The sequence below is a fragment of the Mobula hypostoma genome, chromosome 17 (genome assembly GCF_963921235.1).
Source record: "Mobula hypostoma chromosome 17, sMobHyp1.1, whole genome shotgun sequence".
Taxonomy (NCBI): Eukaryota; Metazoa; Chordata; class Chondrichthyes; order Myliobatiformes; family Myliobatidae; genus Mobula; species Mobula hypostoma.
This window is the reverse complement of record NC_086113.1, coordinates 38383821-38407792: the sequence shown is the minus strand read 5'-3', so window position 1 is coordinate 38407792 and position 23972 is coordinate 38383821. Positions and strand designations below refer to the sequence as shown.

Below are 23972 nucleotides of genomic sequence, written 5' to 3'. Positions count from 1 at the left end.
GAACATCTCACTACAACATTTTCAAACGAATTAAATAATGAAGAGTGCCTTGTTGACGTGATCTTTGTAAATCTGAAAAGAAGAATATATTTCAGCTTTACTTTGACAAGAATGTATTTCCGAATTTTGAGATATCTTTGCTGGAGAACTAATCTCTTCAAATTGGAGATAAAAGAAGTGAAGACACACAAAGCAAAGTATGCCTGAGAACAGCAAGTTCAAAGAATAAACAAATTACTTCCATTAACTACATCAAAATAGATTGTGTTGATTCAGTTCCCTCAACAGTCTCGAAACAAGTATTTCTGTTTGTCTACAGCCCTTGCAAATGTTTTCTGGCATGGACTGAAACTTTCCAATAAAACTTGGCACATTCAGCTCAGAATGTGTGTAGATACTTTATTACAGACTGTGAGGAAAAGGTATATGTTTTCTTTCATATTCCTTTTTCCTTCCTCACCAGCATGTATGTGTAATGTAGCAGACACCTCCCAACAGGCATGAGGGACACCTACATCTTCAAAGATACCATCATTGTCTTGAGCCATGAAATTGAAATTCTGTATGCATTCCTAAACAAGCCTAAAAGATCACATGATATATTGTTGAAGATTTATTGCTCAGCTAACATCATTATTTAAAACAGACCAATGCAACAGACCAATTATTGCTGTTTGTGCACCTTTGCTGTTTTCTAATTGGTTATACATTACAAAAGCAAATAAAGCTCAGAAAATGATTCATTGCTTGTGTTGTGGTTTGGGACTTGCATGGTTTTGTGTGAGAAAGGATTAGGGAAGAGTTTTGACATGGGTTCTCTGCAAGTTGGACTTTGGGAGAGAAGTGGATGGAAATGTTAGTTTGATAAAGAAAATACACTCATGAGGGAGTTGTTTGAAGCATTTTATTGACTATATTCTCTTAATCTAATAATTTACTTTTCAATTATTCCTCAACTCTTGAATCCTAACAGAATGCTGCACAGCATCAGATGCTTCAAATACCCTTCGAAAGGAATAATTCTTACGAAAAATCATTATGCACATTATTTGTTTGATTCCAGTGGAATAGAACATGCCTGGGTGAGAGCTAAAACTGGCCAGGTGACTTGACTATGGCACGTTGTATTATTCTCCTTTCTCTTCCAACCTGCTATTTGAGACAAGAGAGAAGGATGGCTATCTGAACACAACTTCAGATGACCAATTCAGAGTCCAATGATATACATAGGAGCTGACTGGAGCACTGTTAATCAATAAAGGGGCCAAGAAGTGTCCAAAGCTGAGGAAATCCAGAACTTCCATTTTGATGCTATTTGAAGAAATGATTTGTTCATTCTTTGAACTTGCTGCCCTTTGTCTGTAGCTCATTGAGCCAAGAGGCACAGGGACATCTCCTCTGCATTCACATTGAACAGTTCAAGATATTTTATTGTAAAATTACAGCTCCTTCTCTTTGTGAGATTCTCCTAATCTCACTTACTTGAGCATCACTTGAACAACTACATGATGCTCACTTGATACATGAATAGTATTGTCATTAAGTCTCCTCCCTTATGCATCATTCCTCTTTTCCTTGTTTTGCGCCTTAAGGCTCCATAAAATGAAGCCTCTTTGGAAACCAATAAATGCATAATATATGATTCTATAATGTAATGAGAACTGAATTTAATCATATGGCTTTTGATAGATTGATGGCAAGGTTGCTGGACTGAGTATAAGATGGTAACATGGTGATATCAATCAGTCAAACAGCCTTTGCAGCATCAGTAAATTATGATCCTAAATCTGAGAACAGAAAAGATACCTGGCACGTCAAGACGTAGTATAACTTGACTGAATACCTATGGAAAGTGCAGGTATAACTTTAGTTTAGTTTCCAATCATGTCATCATGTTTCTGGCCGTTACACAAACAAGGGAATAAACAATAAATATTTTCCTTTATGAATATTTTACATCTGTCTCTATTTTTATGAGTCATTTTTCCCTAAACTGTGACGTGGCAGATCTGTGAAATGCCAGCATTTTGTTGGGAACTTTGCATTTTGTCATCAGTGTCTTCAGCTCTCAAGAGTTGCTCTGGCGTGAAGTCCATTATGGCAGAATATGTTGGAGGGCAAAACCTTTCCTGCTTAAGTAGTGGAAATTTATCTGATCCCTGCAATGCACTCTGCAGGTTTTGTGCATAGACCATGCTGACTTCGGTCTATTTTTTAAACTATGTGTTTTCAAGTATACGTGATACCTGTACACCTTGCTTAAAGTAAGCACGGAGTTAGACTCAAATTTCAGACTCCTGTGTCTTCCTTTGAATTTGTAACTTCAAAACATTAAACAAAACATTAAGTTTGTAATATTCTTTCAAGAATCACTCGATTCTGGTGTGGTTCCAGAGGACTGGAAATTGCAAATGCCGCTCCACTCTTTAAGAAGGGAGGAAGAAGAATGGAAATTATAGACCAGTTAGCCTGCATTCAGTGGTTGCGAAGATCTTGGAGTCAATTATTAAGGATGAGGTTTTGGGGTACTTGAAAGCACGTAGTTTAAAAAATGAACCAAATTCAGCATGGTTTCCAATGATTGAGTGAACAGCCAATGAAATAGCGCCGGCTGTTCTACTTAGAAAGAGGATTCTCCTCAATGATCCTGACTGCAGTTTACATACCGCAAAAAGCAGGTATTAAAAAAGCACTCGGTGTATTGAATGCCACAACTCAATCTCATATTAGGACCACTTCTTTACCCGTTATTTGTCAATGATTTGGATGATGGAATTAATGGCTTTGTGGTCATTAGGAAGATAGGTGGAGGGGCAGGTAGTACTGAGGGAACAGGGGATGGACTTGGATAGATTGGGCAAAGAGGTAGCATTTGGGAATATAGAGTAGGAAAATGTATGGTCATGCACTTTGGTAGAAGGAATAAAGGCGTAGACTATTTTCTAAATGGAGAGAAACTTAAAAAATCAGAAGTGCAAAGGGACTTGGAGAGTCCTTGTTCCGGATTCCCTAAAGGTTAGTTTGCTGGTTGAGTCAGTGGTAAGGAAGGCAAATGTGATGTTTGCATTCAGTCGAGAGGACTAGAATATAAGAGCAAGGGTGTAATGCTGAGGCTTTATAAGACATTGGTCAGACAGTACTTGGAGTATTGTTGACCCCTTACCGAAGAATGGATGTGCTGGAATTGGAGAGGGTCTGGAGGAGGTTCATGAGAATGATTCTGGGAATAAGAGGATGGATATATGAGGAGTGTTTGATGGCTCTGTGCCTGTACTCAGTGGAGTTTAGAAGAATGAACTCATCGCACAGCATCAGAAAAGAGGGATATCCACTTAAAACAGAGATGAGGAGGAATTTCTTTCGCAAGAGGGTAGTGAATCTGTGGAATTCTTTGCCACAGACTGCTGTGGAGGCCAAGTCATTGGATATATTTAAAGCAGAGGTTGATAGGTTCTTGATTAATCAGGGGGTCAAAGTTTACGAGGAAAAGGTAGGAAAATGGAGTTGAGAGGTATAATGAATCAGCCATGATGGAATGACAGAGCAGACTCAATGGGCCAAATGGCTTAATTCTGCTCCTATGTCCATGGTTTCCTTTGTGTGCTCTGGTTTCCTCCATATTCTAAAGGTGTACAGGTTAGGATTAGTAGATTGTGAGCATGTTATGTCGGCACGAGTAATATGGCGACTCTTGTGGCCTGCGCCCTGCACTACCTCAAGCTGTGTTGCTCATTGACACACATGATGTTTCCCTATATGTTTCAATATTTCAATATATGGGTGACAAATAAAACTAATCTTTTAAAATTGGAACTATTGGGAAAGATCAACAGAGTGGCATTACTTCCACAGTTCTTTCAAAGAACTGACATACGTGTTGGGTCAAATGTCTATGTTTTATTTTTTCAAATTCCATGTGTACTTGTGCTGGAAATTTACTATTGTAAACAATTTTAAAATTACTCACATTTTTCTAAATCCAGTGTATATGCTACTTTATTTGATGAGAGGCATTGATCGTGTGGATAGTCAGAGGCTTTTTCCCAGGGCTGAAATGGCTATCACGAGAGGGCACAGTTTTAAGGTGCTTGGAAGCAGGTACAAAGGAGATGTCAGGGGTTAGTTTTTATTGCAGAGAGTGGTGAGTGCGTGGAATGGGCTGCCGGCGACAGTGGTGGAGGCAGATATGATCGGGTCTTTTAAGAGACTCATGGGTAGGTACAAGGAGCTTAGAAAAATGGAGGGTTATGGGTAACCCTAGGTAATTTCTAAGGTAAGGACATGTTCAGCACAGCTTTGTGGGCTGAAGGGCCTGTATTGCGCTGTAGGTTTTCTATGTTTCTATGTTTCTATTTCCTTCGAATGAGGAACAGAGATGACATTTTGGGTTGACCCCCTTGTCAGTTCTTTGACCTGAAACATTAACTGTTTCTCTTTCCCACACAGGTTGTTTGACTCCTTGAGTAATTCCAGTGTTTTTGTGTTTGTTTCAAATTTCCAGCAGATTTTGATTTTCATTTAGTGTTACAGTATTGTAGAGGGTCAGCTCTGTGGAAAATCTTCGCATGAACTTGGGTTTCTTTTTACCCTAGTCCCTATGAAGCTTCCAACTTCTACGCAATTTTGTCAGGAACTTCAACTGTTTTGGTCATCAGGGTGAAAGCTAATTAGTTTGTAAATGCAGCAGCTAACAGTTGTGGGATTGGTAGTGTGAGTTGAGTATCAGTTTTGTACCTCACCTAGAGGAAGCCAATGAGCAAAAAGTGAAGCTGATATAAAACAGTCTCCTGAATTGCCTGTGAATGTAGTTAAATTATCCAAATATCAAGCAATCTACATTGGTGTCTTAGCTTGGACCATAACTTTCTCCCTGGAAATTCAAACATAATTACTGTCTGAATACATGCAGACACAAGAGACCACAGATGTTGGATCTGGAGTAACATACAAGATGTTGGAGGTACTCGCAAAACAAGCAACATCTGTGGAGGGAAATGGGACAGTCAATATCATCTGGTCCAGATAAAGGGTCTCAAACAAAACAGTAACTGTCTTTTACCCTCCACACTGAATTCCTCCAGCATCTTGTTTGCTGTTCTGAATACATGCAATGCACAGTCACTGAAGTTTCTGTCGGAATGATCTAAAGTTTATTTAGTTACACAGCGGTGCAACTTTGTGGCTATCAAGTTATCATCCTAAAACGTGTATGTAGATGGTGATGGTGGGGAAGGGCGGGGGATAATAAACTAAAGTACAGATGGAATTCTGAAACACATTAAAGTCTAACCACTTAATTGTGTAGTTTGCTTGTTGCAGGAAGGAAGTACGAGAACTTGGACTGACTGTGTTAGTGGACGCTCGCAGGTGTTCACCCCCTCCCACCCTCTTCAAAGCCTTAACTGCTCTGCAGGTGAGATGCTAGTCAACAATTGGCAGGACAATGTTAAGAATATCACTTTTCATTTAGATATCCAGTAACTGTAGTGCAGAATGTTTCACAAACATAATACTGTAATTTTTTCTTCCCTCCTGTAATCTAATGCAGCACTTTCTATTTATACAGTGGATTCAATGCGCTGAATGGCCTAATTCTGCTCCTATGTCTTATGGTCTTACCCTTCCTCCAGACACATCAACTGTAATTACCAAGCGACCATCATCCTTTCTCAGTCTGGACCACCACCACTGATATCATGTGCTGTCTCTTGGTCTTCAATCTATATCTATCTGTACTCCTTCCTAACATCTTAATATGTGGGTAATTACGGATCATTGACCTGAACGGTGTGTCTCTCCTTCTCAGATGCCACTTGGCCTGCTGGGTGTTTAAAGCAATTATTGATTTTGTTGGAGAAGTTGAGTGTTCAGTCAGAGTAAAAAAGTCAGTGCAGAGTGTGATGGATGATCAATTAATATTTTAAAATTAATGATGTAAAATTCTGATTCGATGTCTAAAGCATTGTTAGACAGAGATATGATGTGGGTGAGAGCTTGTGGACACAATTAATGAACTGGTGCTTGTTGATCACAGTGTGTGTCTGTAACTCAAGGGATTTGAAATTCAATCATTGGTGCTGGAGTTTGAATACAGACAATGTGATGCATCAGGGAAGGAGAGAGTTGTATGGAAATATACCTTGATAAAGAGGAGTGGATGAGATTAATATCCCACAACTGATGTGGTATTTTACCTCTTATTAGTAGCCAGGAAAATAGGAATAAATGGTAAGAGGAATTGATGATGTCTGGAAATACTGTGGAGAAGGAGCTATAGCCTTCACCAGTGCCAGTGAGTTCCAAACTGATGAAATGCAGGGCAGAATCACTTAAGCCATCTTTCTTATACTATTATCTTCCCAGCGACTTTGCTCCGCACATTAAACTCTTGCTCTGCAAAATAAATTTCCATACATTATTTCCAGTTGAACTCTCCTTAACTTCCTGTTGTGATCTGGAGTCTTGCCCGGGACAAGATGAAGCAGGTTGTTATGATATCCTCTGCAATCCTTCACTAAAGCTTACATGTGTTTTCATAGCTTATGTACATAGATCCTTAGTCCACGGAGACAAAGCAGGTTAATAGAATACGGTTAAGTTACCTGCTGTAATAATCCAGAGAAAGAAAATAGGCTTCCTGCAAATTATTTAAGAGCATTGATTGGGCTTTGTTTTACAAAGAAGGATTTTCCATTGACTCTCCTATGCCAAGAAAAATGATTAAATCCAGTCGCACTTACTTTTAGTTCCTGTTATTTGAATGCAATAACCAATGCGAAGTTGAGTAGGAAAGAGTTGTGGTTTGGATGACATTGCCTAAGATTGTTACAAAAATTAATATCTGGAACTAACTCTATTAGTAGTGCTTACTGTATGTATGCTTCATATCATGTTCTTAACTGTTTCAATTTCTGTATTATATTATTATCCTTTTTGTGTTTTCTTCTGTGCATTTATTGTTTTCATTTTTTCCAATTTCATTTAAGTCTAACATTTCATGCATTCTACTCCAGCTTTTCCATTTGTTTATCCTTTTCCCCTTCATGGTAATTGTTTCAAGTTGGTTTGATCCAGTGACTGGCGTTTTACATTACGGATTCTGTTTTACAAGCTGAACGTTTCTAGAATTTTCTATTTTGATGCCAGATTTCTGGCTCCTCTAGTTGATTTCTCTGTTACTATTTTTGGTGCTTTGGGGACTGGGGCCCCCTCTAGTGGCGGAGTTGTGTAGTACTTAGAAGGCCCAGGCTTCTCTCCTGGACTGTGCTGCCGGTATGGGAGATCTCTGATAACAGCAGGAGCAGAGCTGATGGTGATGTTTGTGGATCAACAATAGAGATGCTGATCTTTACAAGATGCCCAACCTCACTGGAATGTGAAGCAGTAATGTCCGCATTGTGCACGTATGGGAAAACTGTGGGATGGGATTATGGATCAAGCCAGTTTTTCCTTCTATTGATCTCTGCATTCAAAGGCCATCCCTTGCTCCGTGAATACGATTGGATTGGATTCTGCAGTCACAGCTGAATGATGCATGTCTGTGTTATTGGAGGGAGAATAACTGATATCCCTCACCAACATGAATGCAATCATTCTCCAGCAGAGCATCCCAGTTTGTTTAAAAGCCTACACTGATCCGGATATATTGTTGAGTTTATAAATAATTGTGTAATAAAATGTACAGTCTACAAAATTATAAAGGAGTGCATTAATTAAATTTGTGTTGAGATGGGTTTCCAACTTCAGTAAACATTACACCAACATATGTTTATTGTTCATTGAAATGTTTTGTTTCCATAATAGGAAACCAAGAGGTTATTATTTTTGGCAGTCTTTTCTGTTTTTAGCTACCAACTGTTGGAACATTTTGCTATTCTACATTGTGCTGTGATGGTTATGATAAGGTTTTCTCTTTAAAACATTGAAGCAATTTATTCAGATTTTGAATTGCACTCAGATGTCAATTTGCACTGTACAAAAGGGAATGCATTGTACTGATTATGGCTCTTATTGACTTCCTAAATCCATTTTTGAATAATTGCAGGAGGTTCACAATAATGCTAGATTGAATGAAGATAGAGGGATCGCGGTAAAATAATTTAGAAAAATCCTGATTTCACTTCATTTCCCCTCTCGCAGTCCTTCAAATGGAAGCAGTACTTCCAGCGATTCACCCCGCTCTCTTTTTCCATTTCCTACTCTTGTTTACCTCACACCCCTTCTCCTCACCTGTCCATCCTCCTTCCCTTTCTTCCATGGTCCACTGCTCCGCTAAAAAAATTCTTTCTTCTTCACCTCTTCCATCTGCCGTCAACTATTTAAACAGAATCTTAATCACCCACACACCTACCCCTGAACTGGTCTCGTCTATCATTTGCCAGCTTCAACCCTCCCCACCCTATTATTCTGGCTCCTTCCCCCTTTCTTTCCAGTCTTTATGAAGGGCCTCGATCTGAAACATTGACAGTTTGTTCCCCTCTATAGATTCCGCTTGACTTGCAGAGATCCTCCAGCCATTTGTGTCTCTTGCTTAAGATTTTGTGAATCTGCATAATCTCTGGTGTTTATCAAATGGGAGCAGTGTTTCTGCACGGCACTGTTACCTGGGTTATCTGGGATTCCTGCTTTCCCTTCTCCGGAATGGGTCAGAAACCAGACAGGATGTTTCATGCTGAAGGTGGTGGAATAATAGAGCACTTGCCCACTTGCCTTGTAAACATCTGGGTCCAGTCTCAGGGGAAGCTTCTGGGTTCCCCATTGATGTCACAAATACCCCTTTACTTTGCATTGACCACCAGGAAAGCTTCATTAAGTCTGTATGTGAAAGTGGGTGAGGGAGCACGTTCTTTGGGAATTCTGGATTCTCAGGTCCTTCCACATCTCTAATTATTTTGCCCCTGCAAAAACCTTCAACTATCTGGGCATTGCAGATATTCCCTTCATGTCTCCTTTTTCCAATACGGTGGAATTATTGTATGTTCTAATAAAAATAAGCATGTAACTTATCACAACTGAAAGTCATTCAAGATTTACAACCAATGGCGCTTCTCATGTGACGAATGCTATAGTTGATTAGCCAGGGAGCCAAAAGGAGGATTTGGATGTGCCTGGTACTATGGCATCATATAAATTAGAGATGAGGGATTGGTGCATCAACTTTATGTTTAAGCAAAAGTTGGCACTGAAGCACTCTGCATTAGATTGTTAATTTTAATCTGCATGTAAAGCAGCAAAATAATTAACCGTAATGTTTAAGTTGAACAAATGACACAATGTGATATCAAGTTTGATTACATACACCTTTGAATGTAGATGTTTCTCACTTTTAATAATATATCGATCTTTGTTAACAGGTTGCTATTCCAAATGCCATAAATTCAGTCTTGGTTTTGGTTGATAGAGAGTCAACATTCAGACCTGAAAGAGATCCCCTTGTTCAGGTAAATCAGAACTTCACTAAAGTGTGGGCTAATTGGGATCATGCAGAGGATGGGTTGAGGGAACGAATGCCAGAGGGGAGCATGTTTATGTGCATGGGTTTGTGTGTTGACAGCAATTAATGCATGGATCCAATAGTTCATATGTTAACTTCTATGCAGCAGAATCTACTTTCTAAAAAGTTTCAGTGGGGTATTCCTAACAAAACACTTGGAGCACAACATTTTCATACCTAATATTGATTCTACAGAACCCGAGATACTTGAAAATATCCCATTCAGGCACTGACTCATGTTATATAATATTATCTGAGCACAAAACTACAAGGGTGTCTAAATTACTTAGATTGTAATAGTTACCAGTGACCTGCTGAAATGAGTACTAGTTAATCCACACTGTTGTCTCCATCAGCCTGGCCCCAAATCAAATTAGCAGCCAAAGTGTTGTTGCATGAAGATCAGAATTATAGGTCTCTTGGATCCAGCAACGAAATTTCTCCTCAGTCAGCTGGACAAGTCCCAATTAACAGAAGCCACAGAATATTCATAGTATCTGAGTAGCCATAAAGTCCACGATGTGAAGTCAGTATGTGAAGATACTCTCTTTAATCAAATTTCTGTGGAACCACAGCCCTGTGTATACTAGAAACTGAGGTCAGGATCTAAAGAGCAGATCACAGGTGGAAAGAGCACAATCTTCTGAGAGCCATGACTGTTGTAGTTTCTTCAGCAATGTTGAAGCTGTCAATAGCCTATCCAAGGGAATGTGCTACTGAGAGCCAAGAAAACTAAAGTATTATCAAGAACAGATGAAGCTTGGCACTTGCTGGGAAGAGCACTTTGAAGAACTAGTGAGACCCGGTCCTTAATGCAAAAGTCATTGACACATATCCCACAGTGTTTAGTTTTATCAGCACCCCAGATCAACAAGAGGTTTTAAAGATGTATATAAACTGAAATGCAACTTACTTTGAAAGCAAGTTGTGAAACATAGCCAAAAGGAAATTCTGACAAGAAGTTCTCCCACGTTCCACGGGGCCTGAGGGACACTGAGATCTTCACCATCTTGAAGAAAGGAGCAGTAAGTAGAGGGTGATCTCACTGCTGTCTAGCGCAGGGAAATATATCACCAGGCTGCTTTACTACCCCTGCTCCCTGTTGCTGAAGAGCTGCTCTCTAAATGGCACTGTGACTGTCTAAACAGAGGCACAAATGGTATGAGCTTCAACGTGTTACAACTCCCAAGAAAAATGCAGGGGCACTATCAATCATCATACATGGCCTTTCCTGATTTTACAAAAAAACTTTCAGTCTGAATTGAGATGAATTTTGGAGAACCCTTCTTATTTTTTCCTGTACCCAGAAAATAATTTCCATTTTATAGCTACTTCACTTCAACCATTCCAATCAGGAGCTACCCAGAAACACTCTAATCACTACAGTTTATTAACACTCTGACCACTTTGACCATATTGCAGAAAATAGATAATTTTGATGTAATGGTGTTCTTTATTGTAAAAATTGTGCATGATATGTTTTAAATTTATGTTTTTTTTTCTCGTGAATGCTGCTTATATGTGCCTGTGTATCTGCGATGCTGCTAGAAGTAAGATTTTCATTGCATCTGTGCATACGTGTACTTGTGCATATGACAATATACTCAACCTTGACTTTGACATCTTCTGCTTGCTGGCAGACAAACGATTCTGACCAGTAGGTCCACCACAGAGCCGATCTCACTCTGTACTGGAATTGAGCAAGACTGTCAGCACTTCAATACCCACCTCTATCTTTTATGGTACATCCTGCACCTCACCTCCAACAGGATTCCTACTTGTGGAGTTAACCTGTAGGATGAATAATGATCTGTCCAACATCTGTACCCCTCACCCTTCTGCATATTGAATGTAGTGAGTTAAGGCAACTCCAACCTGCAGCACAGAGGATGGTTGTTCATGCACATGTTTCGAGGGGGAGATAAAATCCATTGTCAATTCATTTACTTAGTTTGTAGGACAGTGTGCTTTAATTCTTATACCTTTAAATTTAACAATTGCTACCCTTTCTGTCCAACATTATCCCCAACAACAAAGTTCTGTGCAGATGCCCTGAGGAATATGGACTATTTTTCATATGTATAAAGCTTCCACTCAACTAAATCAAATATTGGCCATGAAACTCACCACGTCCTTCAGTTTACCAGCATAGCCTTAGACTTCTTGCTGTCTGAGGGAAAGAATATTCATTGATCCAGGGTCTTCACAACTTCTGAAATGATCCAGAATGCCACTTAGGTTAAGGGCAATTAGCAATGGAGAGTTGGTGCTGATCTTGCAGGCAACACCCATGTGGTCTGGCACAGGCTAGATGGGCTGAAGGGCTGTATTTTTCTATGACTCTGTCCTATGAAAGAAGTGAAATAACTTACAGAGGTTTGTGAACTCCATGTGCAAGCTGGCTCCAGTTTACTTTGATCCATCCTTGCTGGAATGTTTGCTGTTAAATGATGCCTTGGGAATTTTGCGAGATTAAGATACTCCTATTCTGCATATACATGTTGCTGAGAGGCTAATTTTTTATCCTCTGGGCTAGTTTTTGAATGATGCCTTCTTGTCCTGCTCCCATTCTTTCAGTGAAAGTAGGATTTTTGGTTAATCTTTACCATAGCAATTTTGAGCAGATGCAGTGTATTTGATAAAATTCACTAGCGATAATGGTCAGAAAAGAAGGTCCATTTTACGGAAAATATAACCATGCGCCAAAAATATATTGAGATTTAAATGTTAAAGTAACATAAAAGCACTGTTCATCCATTGATGCTGCCTGACTTTCTATGCTCCTCCAGCACATTGTGTGTATTGCTCTAGACGTCCAGAATCTGCAGTACCTCTTGTGTTTAAAAAGTACAGTTTATCAGAATCAGAATCTGCTTTATTATCACCGGCATGTGACGTGAAATTTGTTAATTTGCAGCAGCAGTTCAATGCAATACATAATCTAGCAGAGAAAAATAATAATAATGATAAATAAAATAAAAATAATAATAATAAAAAATAAACAAGTAAGCCAATTGAATCTATATTGAATAGATTAAAAATGTGCATAAACAGAAATACTGCATATTAAAAAAAAGTGAGGAAGCGTTCAAAGATTCAATGTCCATTTAGGGATCGGATAGCAGAGCGGAAGAAGCTGTTCCTGAATCACTGAGTGTGTGCCTTCAGGCTTCTGTACCTCCTGCCTGATGGTAACAGTGAGAAAAGGGCATGCCCTGGGTGCTGGAGGTCCTTAATAATGGACACTGCCTTTCTGAGACGCTGCTCCCTGAAGATGTCCTGGGTACTTTGTAGGCTAGTACCCAAGATGGAGCTGACTAGATTTACAACCTTCTGCAGCTTTTTCGGTCCTGTGCAGAAGCCCCTCCATACCAGACAGTGATGCAGCCTGTCAGAATGCTCTCCACGGTATAACGATAGAAATTTTTGAGTGTATTTGTTGACATGCCAAATCTCTTCAGACTCATTATAAAGTATAGCCACTGTCTTGCCTTCTTTATAACTACATTGATATGTTGGGACCAGATTAGATCCTCAGAGATCTTGACACCCAGGAACTTGAAACTGCTCACTCTCTTCACTTCTGATCCCTCTATGAGGATTGGTATGTGTTCCTTCATCTTACCCTTCCTGAAGTCCACAATCAGCTCTTTCGTCTTACTGACATTGAGTGCCAGGTTGTTGCTGCAGCACCACTCCACTAGTTGGCATATCTCACTCCTGTACACCCTCTCGTCACCACCTGAGATTCTACCAACAATGGCTGTATCAGCAGCAAATTTATAGGTGGTATTTGAGCTATGCCTAGCCACACAGTCATGTGTATATAGACAGTAGAGCAGTGGGCTGAGCACACACCCCTGAGGTGTACCAGTGTTGATCGTCAGCGAGGAGGATATGTTATCACCAATCCACACAGATTGTGATCTTTCAGTTAGGAAGTTGAGGATCCAATTGCAGAGGGAGGTACAGAGGCCCAGGTTCTGCAACTTCTCAATCAGGATTGTGGGAATGATGGTATTAAATGCTGAGCTACAGTCGATGAACAGCATCCTGACATAGGTGTTTGTGTTGTCCAGGTGATCTAAAGCTGTGTGGAGAGCCATTGAAATTGCATCTGTCATTGATCTGTTGTGACGATAGGCAAATTGCAAAGTGTCCAGGTCCTTGCTGAGGCAGGAATTCAGTCTAGTCATGACCAACCTCTCAAAGCAGTTCATCACTGTCGATGTGAGTGGTACCGGGCAATAGTTGTTAAGGCAGCTCACATTATTCTACGTAGGCACTGGTATAATTGTTGCCTTTTTGGAGCAAGTGGGAATTTCTGCCCTTAGCAGTGAGAGGTTGAAAATGTCCTTGAATACTCCCGTTCGTTGGTTGGCACAGGTTTTCAGAGCTTTACTAGGTACTCCATCGGGACCTTCTGCCTTGCGAGGGTTCACGCTCTTTAAAGACAGCCTAACATCGGCCTCTGAGACAGAGGTCACAGGGTCATCAGGTGCAGCAGGGATCTTCCAGCTGTAGTTGTCGTTTCCCTTTCAAAGCGTGCATAGAAGGTGTTGAGTTCATCTGGTAGTGAAGCATCACTACCATTCATGCTATTGGGTTTCCCTTTGTAGGAAGTAATGTCTTGCAGACCCTGCCAAAGTCGCCGTGCATCCAATGTTGCCTCCAACCTTGTTCGAAATTGTCTCTTCGCCCTTGAAATAGCCCTCCACAAATCATACCTGGTTTTCTGGTACAGGCCTGGGTCGCCAGACTTGAATGCTACAGATGTAGCCTTCAGCAGATGACGTACCTCCTGGTTCATCCACGGCTCTTGATTTGGGAATGTACAGTAAGTCTTTGTAGGCACACACTCATCCACACAGGTTTTAATGAAGTCGGTAACAACTGCAGTATACTCATCCAGGTTCGAAGATGAATCGCTGAATACAGTCCAATCCACCGATTCGAAGCAGTCCTGTAGGTGCTCCTGTGCTTCCCTTGTCCATACCTCCTTGGTCCTCACTGCTGGTGCTGCAGTCTTCAATCTCTGCCTATACTCAGGGAGTAGAAGTACAGCTAGGTGATCAGACTTCCTGAAGTGAGGGTGTGGAATAGCACAGTAGGCATTCTTGATGGTGGTGTAGCAATGGTCCAGTGTGTTGTTTCCTCTGGTATTGCAAGTGATCTGCTGATGGTAGTCGCTCAGTGATTTTTTCAGACTGACCTGGTTAAAATCTCCCAAAATGATGGTGAAGGCGATTGTTTTATATTGAAACAAATGCTGTAAAGTTCAGTGTGCGTTTGAGTTCAAACTTGTTTTAATCACATGAGTCTAAATCATTTGGTTCTCTTATTTGAGATGTTTATGGACAGAGTTATTTAGGCAAGGAAATATTAATAAACCTTGCTTCAACTCAATTATCCTGTATAACCATGTATTGGAGGCATTCAGGTTTGATAGTAGCACACATGAACTGACTATTTTTTTGTTTAATTCCTCAACCCAGCATGAAATAGTGACTTCACTGAAGGGTTTGCACAGGCACATCGATGGCTGTCAACTGACACAGGAATTTTCGGGAACCTTTCCTTATGATCATAATGACTGGATCCGTTTCCATATGGTTTGTATATTCTGTCTGAATTAGAGAAATAGTCTCATGTAAATATCAATGTTTCAAAGCTTGATTTCAATGTTTAAACAAGGATTGGATTGGTACATGGATGGTAGGGGTATGGAGGGCTACAGTGCAGGTCGATGGGAGTAGGCAGTTTAAATGGTTCTGCATGGACTAGATGGGCTGAAGGCCTGTTTTTGTGCTGCACCTTTCTATGGCTCTATGTCGCTATAACTAAAAAGAACAATTATAATCCATTTTGTTTACATGAATGCTATGAAGTTTCACAAGGACCTTGTTGAGATTTCCCTCTTGTCTTCTCTGGACGGAAATGCCCCAAAGTGCATCAATTTAGTTCCAGTAACAGTCTCATAAACCATCATATCATTCAAAGAGAAAAAAATAAGAACATTTAATTTTTCATACATTAGAATACAAATTTGATTTATTGACGTCCTTGTTATTGTGTTAAATAAATGCATGCATTTTCACAGCTCGTTTTCATTACTGAGAATGGCTATTTGCACATTTTTAATAAAGTTTGACTTTTCCAGTGTCTCATCCTACGGCTCAAACTGTTTCAGTACATCCCTCTAAAGCTGTGCTACGGATCTCCCAACATATTCGAAATTCTATTTAAGTAATATCTCTAGGTTTTGTCCGGTAAAGCAACAACATTTTAAAAAGTTTTTTTTTGTTTACAAATGGCACCATTCCCTTTGCCTTGTTGATTTAATTAACCTTATCTTGCCCTTTGAGCCTCGAAAATATGCATCACCCTCCAATTCTGGCTTCTTGATCATCACTGCATTTATTCAGTTCCCTATTGGCCATCAGAGCTCTAAACGCTTGAATTCCCTCCCTTAAACCTACTGCCTCTCAATTACGTACCTTGTGTAAGATTCTCTATAAAACCTTCTTAAGCAAGCTTTTGGTCATTGGCCTTGATATCTCCTTAAGGTTAGTGTCAAATTTTGTTTGAAATTCTCTCGGTCAAATGCCGAGGCATTTTTCCCCATTAAAGTCAACATATACAAATGTTGTTAGTTCTGCTGTCAGCAGAGGTTTGTGTGTGTTCATGGTAATGGAGAGTGCAAGCTGAAAAGCCTGCCAGAAAGGCATTGAGAAAAGCTCCCTCTCCATTTATAACTGTGAAGGGACACACATCAGTGGAGAGATAAATCTGAGTTGAAACTCCGTGGGTTTGTTTTTTCAGAAGTTGGAGCCTTTCATGAAAAACTGCTGCAGGGCATTGATCTACTTGAAGAATTCAATCAACTCTCTGAACGTTAGCAGAATGCCGTCCAGTACACAGGTGCATTCAATAACTCTGTCTTCCTCACAGCAGATCGAACCTAGCCATTACCCTCCTCACCAATTTTTCTCGCTCCTAACGATCCTTTGGAAAGTGGATTTTCTGAATCATGGATATGGGCAAGTATCCAGAGTTAATGGTCTCTCTGGAAGTGATTGTGTTGATGGGCACGTTATTCATCATCAGTTAAAAGGAAATTATTATAAGACTCGCCCCTTGTAACAATGATCATTGAGGCACAAAGGGATCTGTATTTCCCGACAAGTACCTTTATTGTTTAAACTAACAGTTACATGAATTCATACACTGAATAACTTGTGTGCACACTCGCTAAGTACCCCCGACTCTTCTTCTGAATAATCAAAAAATAGCCAAGGTATTACCTGCGCAAAAGAGTCTATGCAGGCAGGTATTCCCCGTACTCCCGATTCATTCGACACGTGTTCCACTTAGTGTTGCTCACACTTGTGTCTGTGATGGTTATTCAGTGCCAGCAAACATGAGGCATCCACTTTTATATCCATTCCTTATCAATTAATATATTGCATTCCAGTGCCATTGATCACAGGTCACGTAGCTGACCTTTAACGCCTTGTTATTGGCTCTGCTCCAAGCCAGCATCCGTTTATTGCCCTCTTCCGGTCAAGTGACAGTGATAATTTATAACTCTTTGTTCTTAATCAGCAACCAGCTAAAATTAATCTAGGCAGGCACCAACCCCAACATTCACAAACCTGCATGTTATATCCAACCAAAGAACATCTCACAGATTATTTCTTATTTGGAAATTATCTCCAGTCCAGATTACCTGGAGCATTATTGTGTCTTCTATAAAACATTGATGAAGCCAAGCACTTCAAGCACACAAAATGGAGAACTGAGTTTCTTCACAAAATGGCAGCCTCCATCCCCAAGCACGTGGCAAGAACAAAGACAATTAGTCTGTCCACTTTCACTGTCCTCGATACATTCGAATTCTCTGATTTGTGGACTATTGTTCTTTCTGGCCAACAAAAATATTTTTAACTGATTTGGTAGAGTTCTTTGAGGATATACCAACTAGCCAATAGGAGGAAGCTAGGAGATCTAGTGTATCTTGATTTCCAAAAGTGATTTGATAAGGTGCCACATAAAAGGCACAAGTTAAGAGCTCAGTAGTATTGGGGAATATATGTTACTAAATGGATTCATTTATCATATTGAAGAAATGGGTCTTTTGTAGTCTGGAAACCTACAATTAGGGATCCGTCCTTGTCCATTAATTTACTTCAATCTTTATTAATAACTTGCAGGAGTGGGGTAGAGTGTAAGATATCCATATTTACTGATGATGTGAAAGTAGGTGGGACAGTGCGCAGTGATGAGGACTCTGCAACAGGACATTCACTGTTTGAATGACCGGATGAAAACTTGTCAAATGAAGTTTATTGCAAGATAGTTTGAGGTCATGCACTTCGGTAAAATGAATCAAAAAGCCGATTAAAAAGAAACTGCAGAAGAGCATCAAAGAATCTAGGTGTGTTCTGTATGAAGCACCAAGTGCAGCCAGCAATTAAGACAGCAAACAGAATATTAGTTATTATTGCTGAGGATTAGAGCTTAAAAATAGAGACAAGTTACAAGTGTATTGGGAGTTGGTGGGTTTGAACCTGCAGTAATGTGTACTGTTTAATTCAAAAGAACATATTAGTATTGGAGGCCACCCAGAAGAAATTTCCTTGGCTAGTTTTTTGAATGAGAGAGGTGTCCTGTCACAAACTGTTAAAAAATTTGACTGATTTTCTTTTGTTGTTTAAATGAATAAGAGCAGATCTCATCAATGCATATTTGTTTCCAAGAAGCTATTACTGGAAAGTTAGTGTGATGTTTCCAGTAGTGGGAGAGCCTCAAATGAGCGGATGTCATTACAACTTAAGGGAGTGGTCATTTAAAACTGGAGTGTGTAGGAATTTCTCTTCACAGAGGCTGGCAAATCTCTGGAAATCTCTGCCGGAGAAAATATGATGTGAAAACATTGAGTGTATTTAAAGAGAAAGCATAGCGATTTTTGAAAGATCAGAGAATTGAGGGCTGTGTGGAACAGAAAATGAGATGAGGCTTGAGGCATTTCAGTCATGATGTAATTGATTGACCGGACATGTTTGAGGGGCTTACTCCTGCTCCTATTTACTTGTGTTCCTGTAATAGCTCATTCTTCTAATGGTAGCATAATTGACTGCCCAACACAATCCAAGCAGCCAATAAGTTCCTCAATCTCATAACGTTCTTTCACGACCATTGGGTAAGCCTATCACTCTGCTTGAAAAAGTCTTTGTCTCTTGCAAAGAAGTGCAAATGGAAATTTGTTGCCCAACCACATACCCAGAAAGATTATTTAGTCCATCATGCCTGTACAGGACCTCTCAGGGGGCTATACAATGAAATCAATTCTGCAGCTACTATTCAATAGATCTGAAAATACCATTCTGTTACATGCTTATCTCAAGTAATATCTCGAAGTGTGCAATTGAATACTCTTTCAGCACACTTGCAAAATATGCTATTGATGAAGGTTTGTACCAAATTTTTTACCATACAATCTTTTGGAAAAGTGGTATTTTATTGTGCGTACCTGCGAAGGGTTATGCAGAATGTGGGAATTCTATAAGAAAAACTCCAGTTTAATCTGGCATCTTCCTTCAACAGGAAGCCATTGAGCTCCTCAACCAACACACAAAGATAATGAAATCTGTGCTGGAAGATACCCGGCTGGTAGGATTGCGTCTGGAAGGTGGGACTGTCCTTGCCAGGATTAGGAAAGATGAATTCTGTGACACTGACGATTACAGGTACCATGATAAGTAATTTCAATGCATTTCAAAGGAACTTCCCAAAAATTGTGAAGTCTTGGACAAGGATATTTTTTGGCTGTGTAAAAAAAAAGAATTCGTAATATATAAGGGTCTCGGCCTGAAACGTCGACTGCACCTTTTCCTATAGATGCTGCTTGGCCTGCTGCGTTCACCAGCAACTTTGATGTATGTTGCTCGTAATATTTATTACACTTTTGTTATGCAGATCTACTCAGGCCATTCTTCTGTCATGAATTCTGTCAAATGCATTCTGCTGTTGAAAGTCAGTATTGTGAAAATGTTATGATGTTGTTGCCAATTGTGGCTCAGTAAGTTGTGCCCTTGTTTCTGAGCTGGGTGCTTGTAGATTCCAGCCTTACTTGTGTTCAGAAGATTGAGCCTGACAATTAGTGCAGTGCAAAGGCAGTCTATATCAGGAGAAGAGCAGCCTTTTGAATGAGACATCAAACCATCTGTTTTCTCAGGTGGCACTATTTTAGAGAAGAAAGGAAATTGCTCCCTGTGTCTTGGCTAGTATTTAACCTGCAACCCCATTCACTTAACCAAGAAAATTATTTGGTTATTATAACATTTGCTCTCTGAAAATGTGCTGCTATGTTCCTTGCATGTGTATGGTGATAATATCTACTATTCCTTAATATTCTGAAGTGCTTTGAGTTGTGAAAATGCATTTTATTTTCCATTTCATTTTAATCACCTCTTAAAACATTTACATATATGAAAGAAAAACAGAAAATGAAGGAATTACTAACAGGTCAGACAGCAGCTGTGAAGAAAGAAACAGAGTTAGTATTTCAGGTTACTGATCCTTCATCAGAACCTTTATTATACGGTATTTGTCTCTGATAATGTTTTATTCCTTATCTTGCTATTGACATTATCAATGAATTGGTTGGTGCAACAATGAGACAATGCAGCATCTCCAAATAAAGGAAATGCTTGGGATTTACTGGGGTTCAATTTGCCATTAGAGATATAGAGCAGAAGTCAATGGACTGAGTTACGCATTCTGCCCAATTTTACATTAAACTTACTTCCCGCCAATTTTCTGTCATATTTTCATAACTTTGACAAATCTGAATTTTGTCCTTAATGTATTCTTGGACAAGATTCCAATGTTCGGACATTAGCAGATTTATAGATTCTTACTTCTTTTGTATTGTTCATGTGCTGATTAATAATTAGGTTCCCAGGTATGTTTTTATGTCCCAAGCTAACTCTTTTCTTGTTCCCAGACCCAGGAGTATTATCAATCCATATGCCATTAATTAATCCAATGCAGATGAGCGACTGAGTTGAAGGCTTCTTTGTTTTCACAGAGTTACACAACCTCTTTGGCTTGTGATCAGGAAACCAGTGACGTAAATGAGTATTTTGAAATCTTTTTGAGTGAAGTTTAACCTACTTAATCTGATTTTTGCATTATCGAAAGAGTTGTTAAATTCTGTGGATCTCAGTGATTCACCTCATTGCAATCATCATATTTGAAGTCATAGTGTTTGCAGAATTTAAAAATGATTTCAAATGAGCTTGTATTTCTCATTTATAAGTACTGAAGTCCATTCTTCTAATGTTTTCAGGAATGCAATGGATGCAGTCACAGTGCTCTACAATCAGGTGGATGAAGAAGTCCATAAGTTGGTCAAATTATCTAATGAGTGCTTGCAACATCTACAAGTCATTCTAGGATTGAGAACATTTGAGGAAGAAAGTACCAAGGTAAAAATGAGAGGCTTTAACATAAGAATATAAGAACCCAAGCCACCATTCAGTAAGAAGTGTGAGGCTATTGAAATTCTTATTCAAACCCCATATCACGATTTTCTTTGTGATCAAAATCCTTACCTCGCTCACTCTTGAATAACCTCAACAACAGCTCTTTGGGGGGAGGCTTCTAAGAGGTTTTCATGCTTTGAATAAATATGATTCTCCGTGTATTAAGCAACACACAAAGGAGCTGGAGGAACTTGGTGAATCAGGCGGCATCTGTGGAGGGAAATGGATAGACAAGGTCAGTACAAAAAGGTTGTGCGAAGGGGTAGAGCAAGAGCTAGTTAAAGATAAGTGGATCAGAGGAATAGTCAATCATTTATGTTGATTTGATGTCCCCAGAATATGATTTTCCAGTCTAAAAAAAAAATCATCTGGACATCTATATTGTTAATCCTACTCAGAATCTAATATCTTTCAATGAGGTTACCTCTCAGTCTTCCAAATTTCAGTAATTGAATCTTCACTATAGCACACCCAAAGCAAGCTTAACCCGCCTAAGGTACTGATTCTAAAACTTGAAATCGAATTCCAGATCTCATCAAAGCCTTATATATCTTCTAGCATTAACTACAATATTTCCCAAATCCCTCACCCTTTTTTATGACGATATACAATGACTATCCACTGGCATCGACAGAGCTGACTGAACTCAATGGAGGAAAATTCCCACACTTCCTCAGTGTGCAGCTTGTTGTGGTTAAGCAATAACATCTTGCTGACCCTCTGTAGATGAAAGCATTGCCAGAGGCATGGATCCTTGGAAGCCAAGGCCTTTGCTTTATTCTCCTGGCTATTTACATCAGTATACTCCAGCTGAATGTAAATACAAGGGCCATTCGTGACAGGAAAGCAGTTGAAGTGGCTTTTTGGGATGAGATTTTGTTGTTTGCATCAGTCCAGTGTACCCTGTAGTAACGTCCAGTTAAATGTGGAGACTTCATTGTCTATTTGTGCTGGACAGCCTGACATACTGATCACAACAGCTGGCGTCAGAAGAGCATCGAAAAGACATAGAGCCTGAGGATCTTGAGAGAGAGCTTGAAGAGCAGTAGAAGCAAAAGGAAAAATGAGGCTACCAGGAGTTTTAATTTACAGTATCCCAGCTAGCACAGGCATTAAGGGAATTACTGACAGAGAGATACATTTCTGAGGAACCTGCAAAATCACAGTCCTCTGGGCCATCTAAGTGATCCTCTCCAAAGACAATCATTAACACACTGTAATACATGACTGTTCAGATGGAGGAGCCCAGAGGTGTGCAGATCCACCTCCACTGATCATAAAATGAGAAAGTATACATCACTACCGCAATTACATAAATGACTTGCATTTTCTGATGAATGGGGCCGTACTTAAAGAATTCAGGCTGCGGCCTAAAATACCTTTCCTATTAGAATGTATATTGGCATATAGCTCAACAAGCCATTCTTTGTGGGTGCATAGAACTTGCTACTGATTAACTCCATTGTGGGTAGATTTTCAGCCCTTGAGGTTATTTGCCATCCCTTGTTCATTTATTAATTTGATATCTGTTCTGCTTGCGTTCCCTCCCCAAATCTCTGTCTGGTGTACTGAAAGTTCCTTCTGGCTTCTTGTGGAAACCACCCTAATGCTGATTCTTGATTGATTTTGTGATTTATTTTTCCCAGTTGATAATTTAGCTAAACACAGCTATTCTACTTTTGTTAGATTGGTGGTAGCCTGTATGACAATAGATCCATTGTTCTGTGTTACAATAGAACTTGCCTGGATCTCATGCTGAATTACGAGAGGAAACGGTTTGAATTGCGAAATATCTTTTAGTATCTTAGCTTGCAATCTAACCTGACTGTGTCCTAAAAGGGCCAATTCAATTTAATGAATGCCATATCATAAATAACTTTATTCACCATCCACTATGTTAATTATATTGCTTGGTGGTCATTGCATTGAGTTGCATAGAGAGGATAATTAATGTGTATCCTAATGTAAATTGCTATACTCTTATTACCTGCAGATAAAACATTGGGCTGATAGTGAGGGGGAAAAGCACTTTGTACAAATGGACTATTTGCCACATTCTCTGGAATCATTGAAACAAAAGCAGGAAGAGTATAATGCCTTCTATGGTCTGGCTATGGTAAGCATTGTACTTATTTACTGTGTGATAGACATTACATCAAGCAGGCGGCGTACATTAGTTTAAAATTCAGATCACTCGTCCCTGATTGAAAGTACAGCTCATGCAGACAATTGTGCCTTTATGTTTATTATTCAGTCTTCGGATTATCTGATTCTGGGTGGAAAGTTTACTTGTGACTTGATTTACTTCAGGAAACCATTTGTAGAGGGACTTCCAAGACATAGTAGATGAATCTCATCTCAGATGAGAAAACAAAAGGGAAGCAAACATGTTCCCAATACTGAAAGAATAAAAAAAGCTTTGTATTAGGAATAAATTGATACAATGATGCCACATTGTCTTTTATCAACGAAGTCTTTACATATGTGTATGAGATTGAAATATTAAAAGTTTCCTTATTCAACAATTTTCCTCTTGCACTTTATTTACTCTAACTTTGAAATAGTTGAGTAAATTTAACAGAGTTTCATAGTAAAAATCAGGGATACTATTGCATTTCTCAGTGTTATGCTGCACAGCATGGTTCAAGGGGTCTAACATCTCTAGAATGACCTAGAATACTTGCTGATGCAATAGCTCAATATCAAGATTTTTGATATTTGTACCAGTGTTTTCCACATAAATGTGTAATTTAGTGCTGTGTCCCCTAGAGTTGACCTGAATGAATTACAGCTGTGAAGCTAATGTTCTGTGCTAGTAAGGTGCAGAACTGTAACTGTCCAATTTGTGATCCTTAACTAAGTTGAGGAACCTGTGGCCTTAGGCTTGTGGCTAACCTTTTCAGATTTACATGAATGAAGAATGTCCTTTG

The 23972-nt window shown here is 39.4% G+C and overlaps 1 protein-coding gene across 10 annotated transcripts in view; it reads left to right on the top strand.

The window, feature by feature from the left end:
- zgc:158766 (uncharacterized protein LOC100009641 homolog) overlaps positions 1 to 23972 on the top strand; it is a 357736-nt gene that overhangs the window by 310044 nt on the left and 23720 nt on the right. For all 10 annotated transcript variants that reach the window (XM_063069726.1, XM_063069725.1, XM_063069724.1 and 7 more), the window contains 7 exons: positions 5320 to 5413; positions 9354 to 9440; positions 14989 to 15105; positions 16316 to 16414; positions 19100 to 19242; positions 20847 to 20985; positions 23036 to 23158. In XM_063069726.1, the coding sequence (XP_062925796.1) occupies positions 5320 to 5413; positions 9354 to 9440; positions 14989 to 15105; positions 16316 to 16414; positions 19100 to 19242; positions 20847 to 20985; positions 23036 to 23158 (802 nt within the window). The remainder of the gene's footprint in view (positions 1 to 5319; positions 5414 to 9353; positions 9441 to 14988; positions 15106 to 16315; positions 16415 to 19099; positions 19243 to 20846; positions 20986 to 23035; positions 23159 to 23972) is intronic.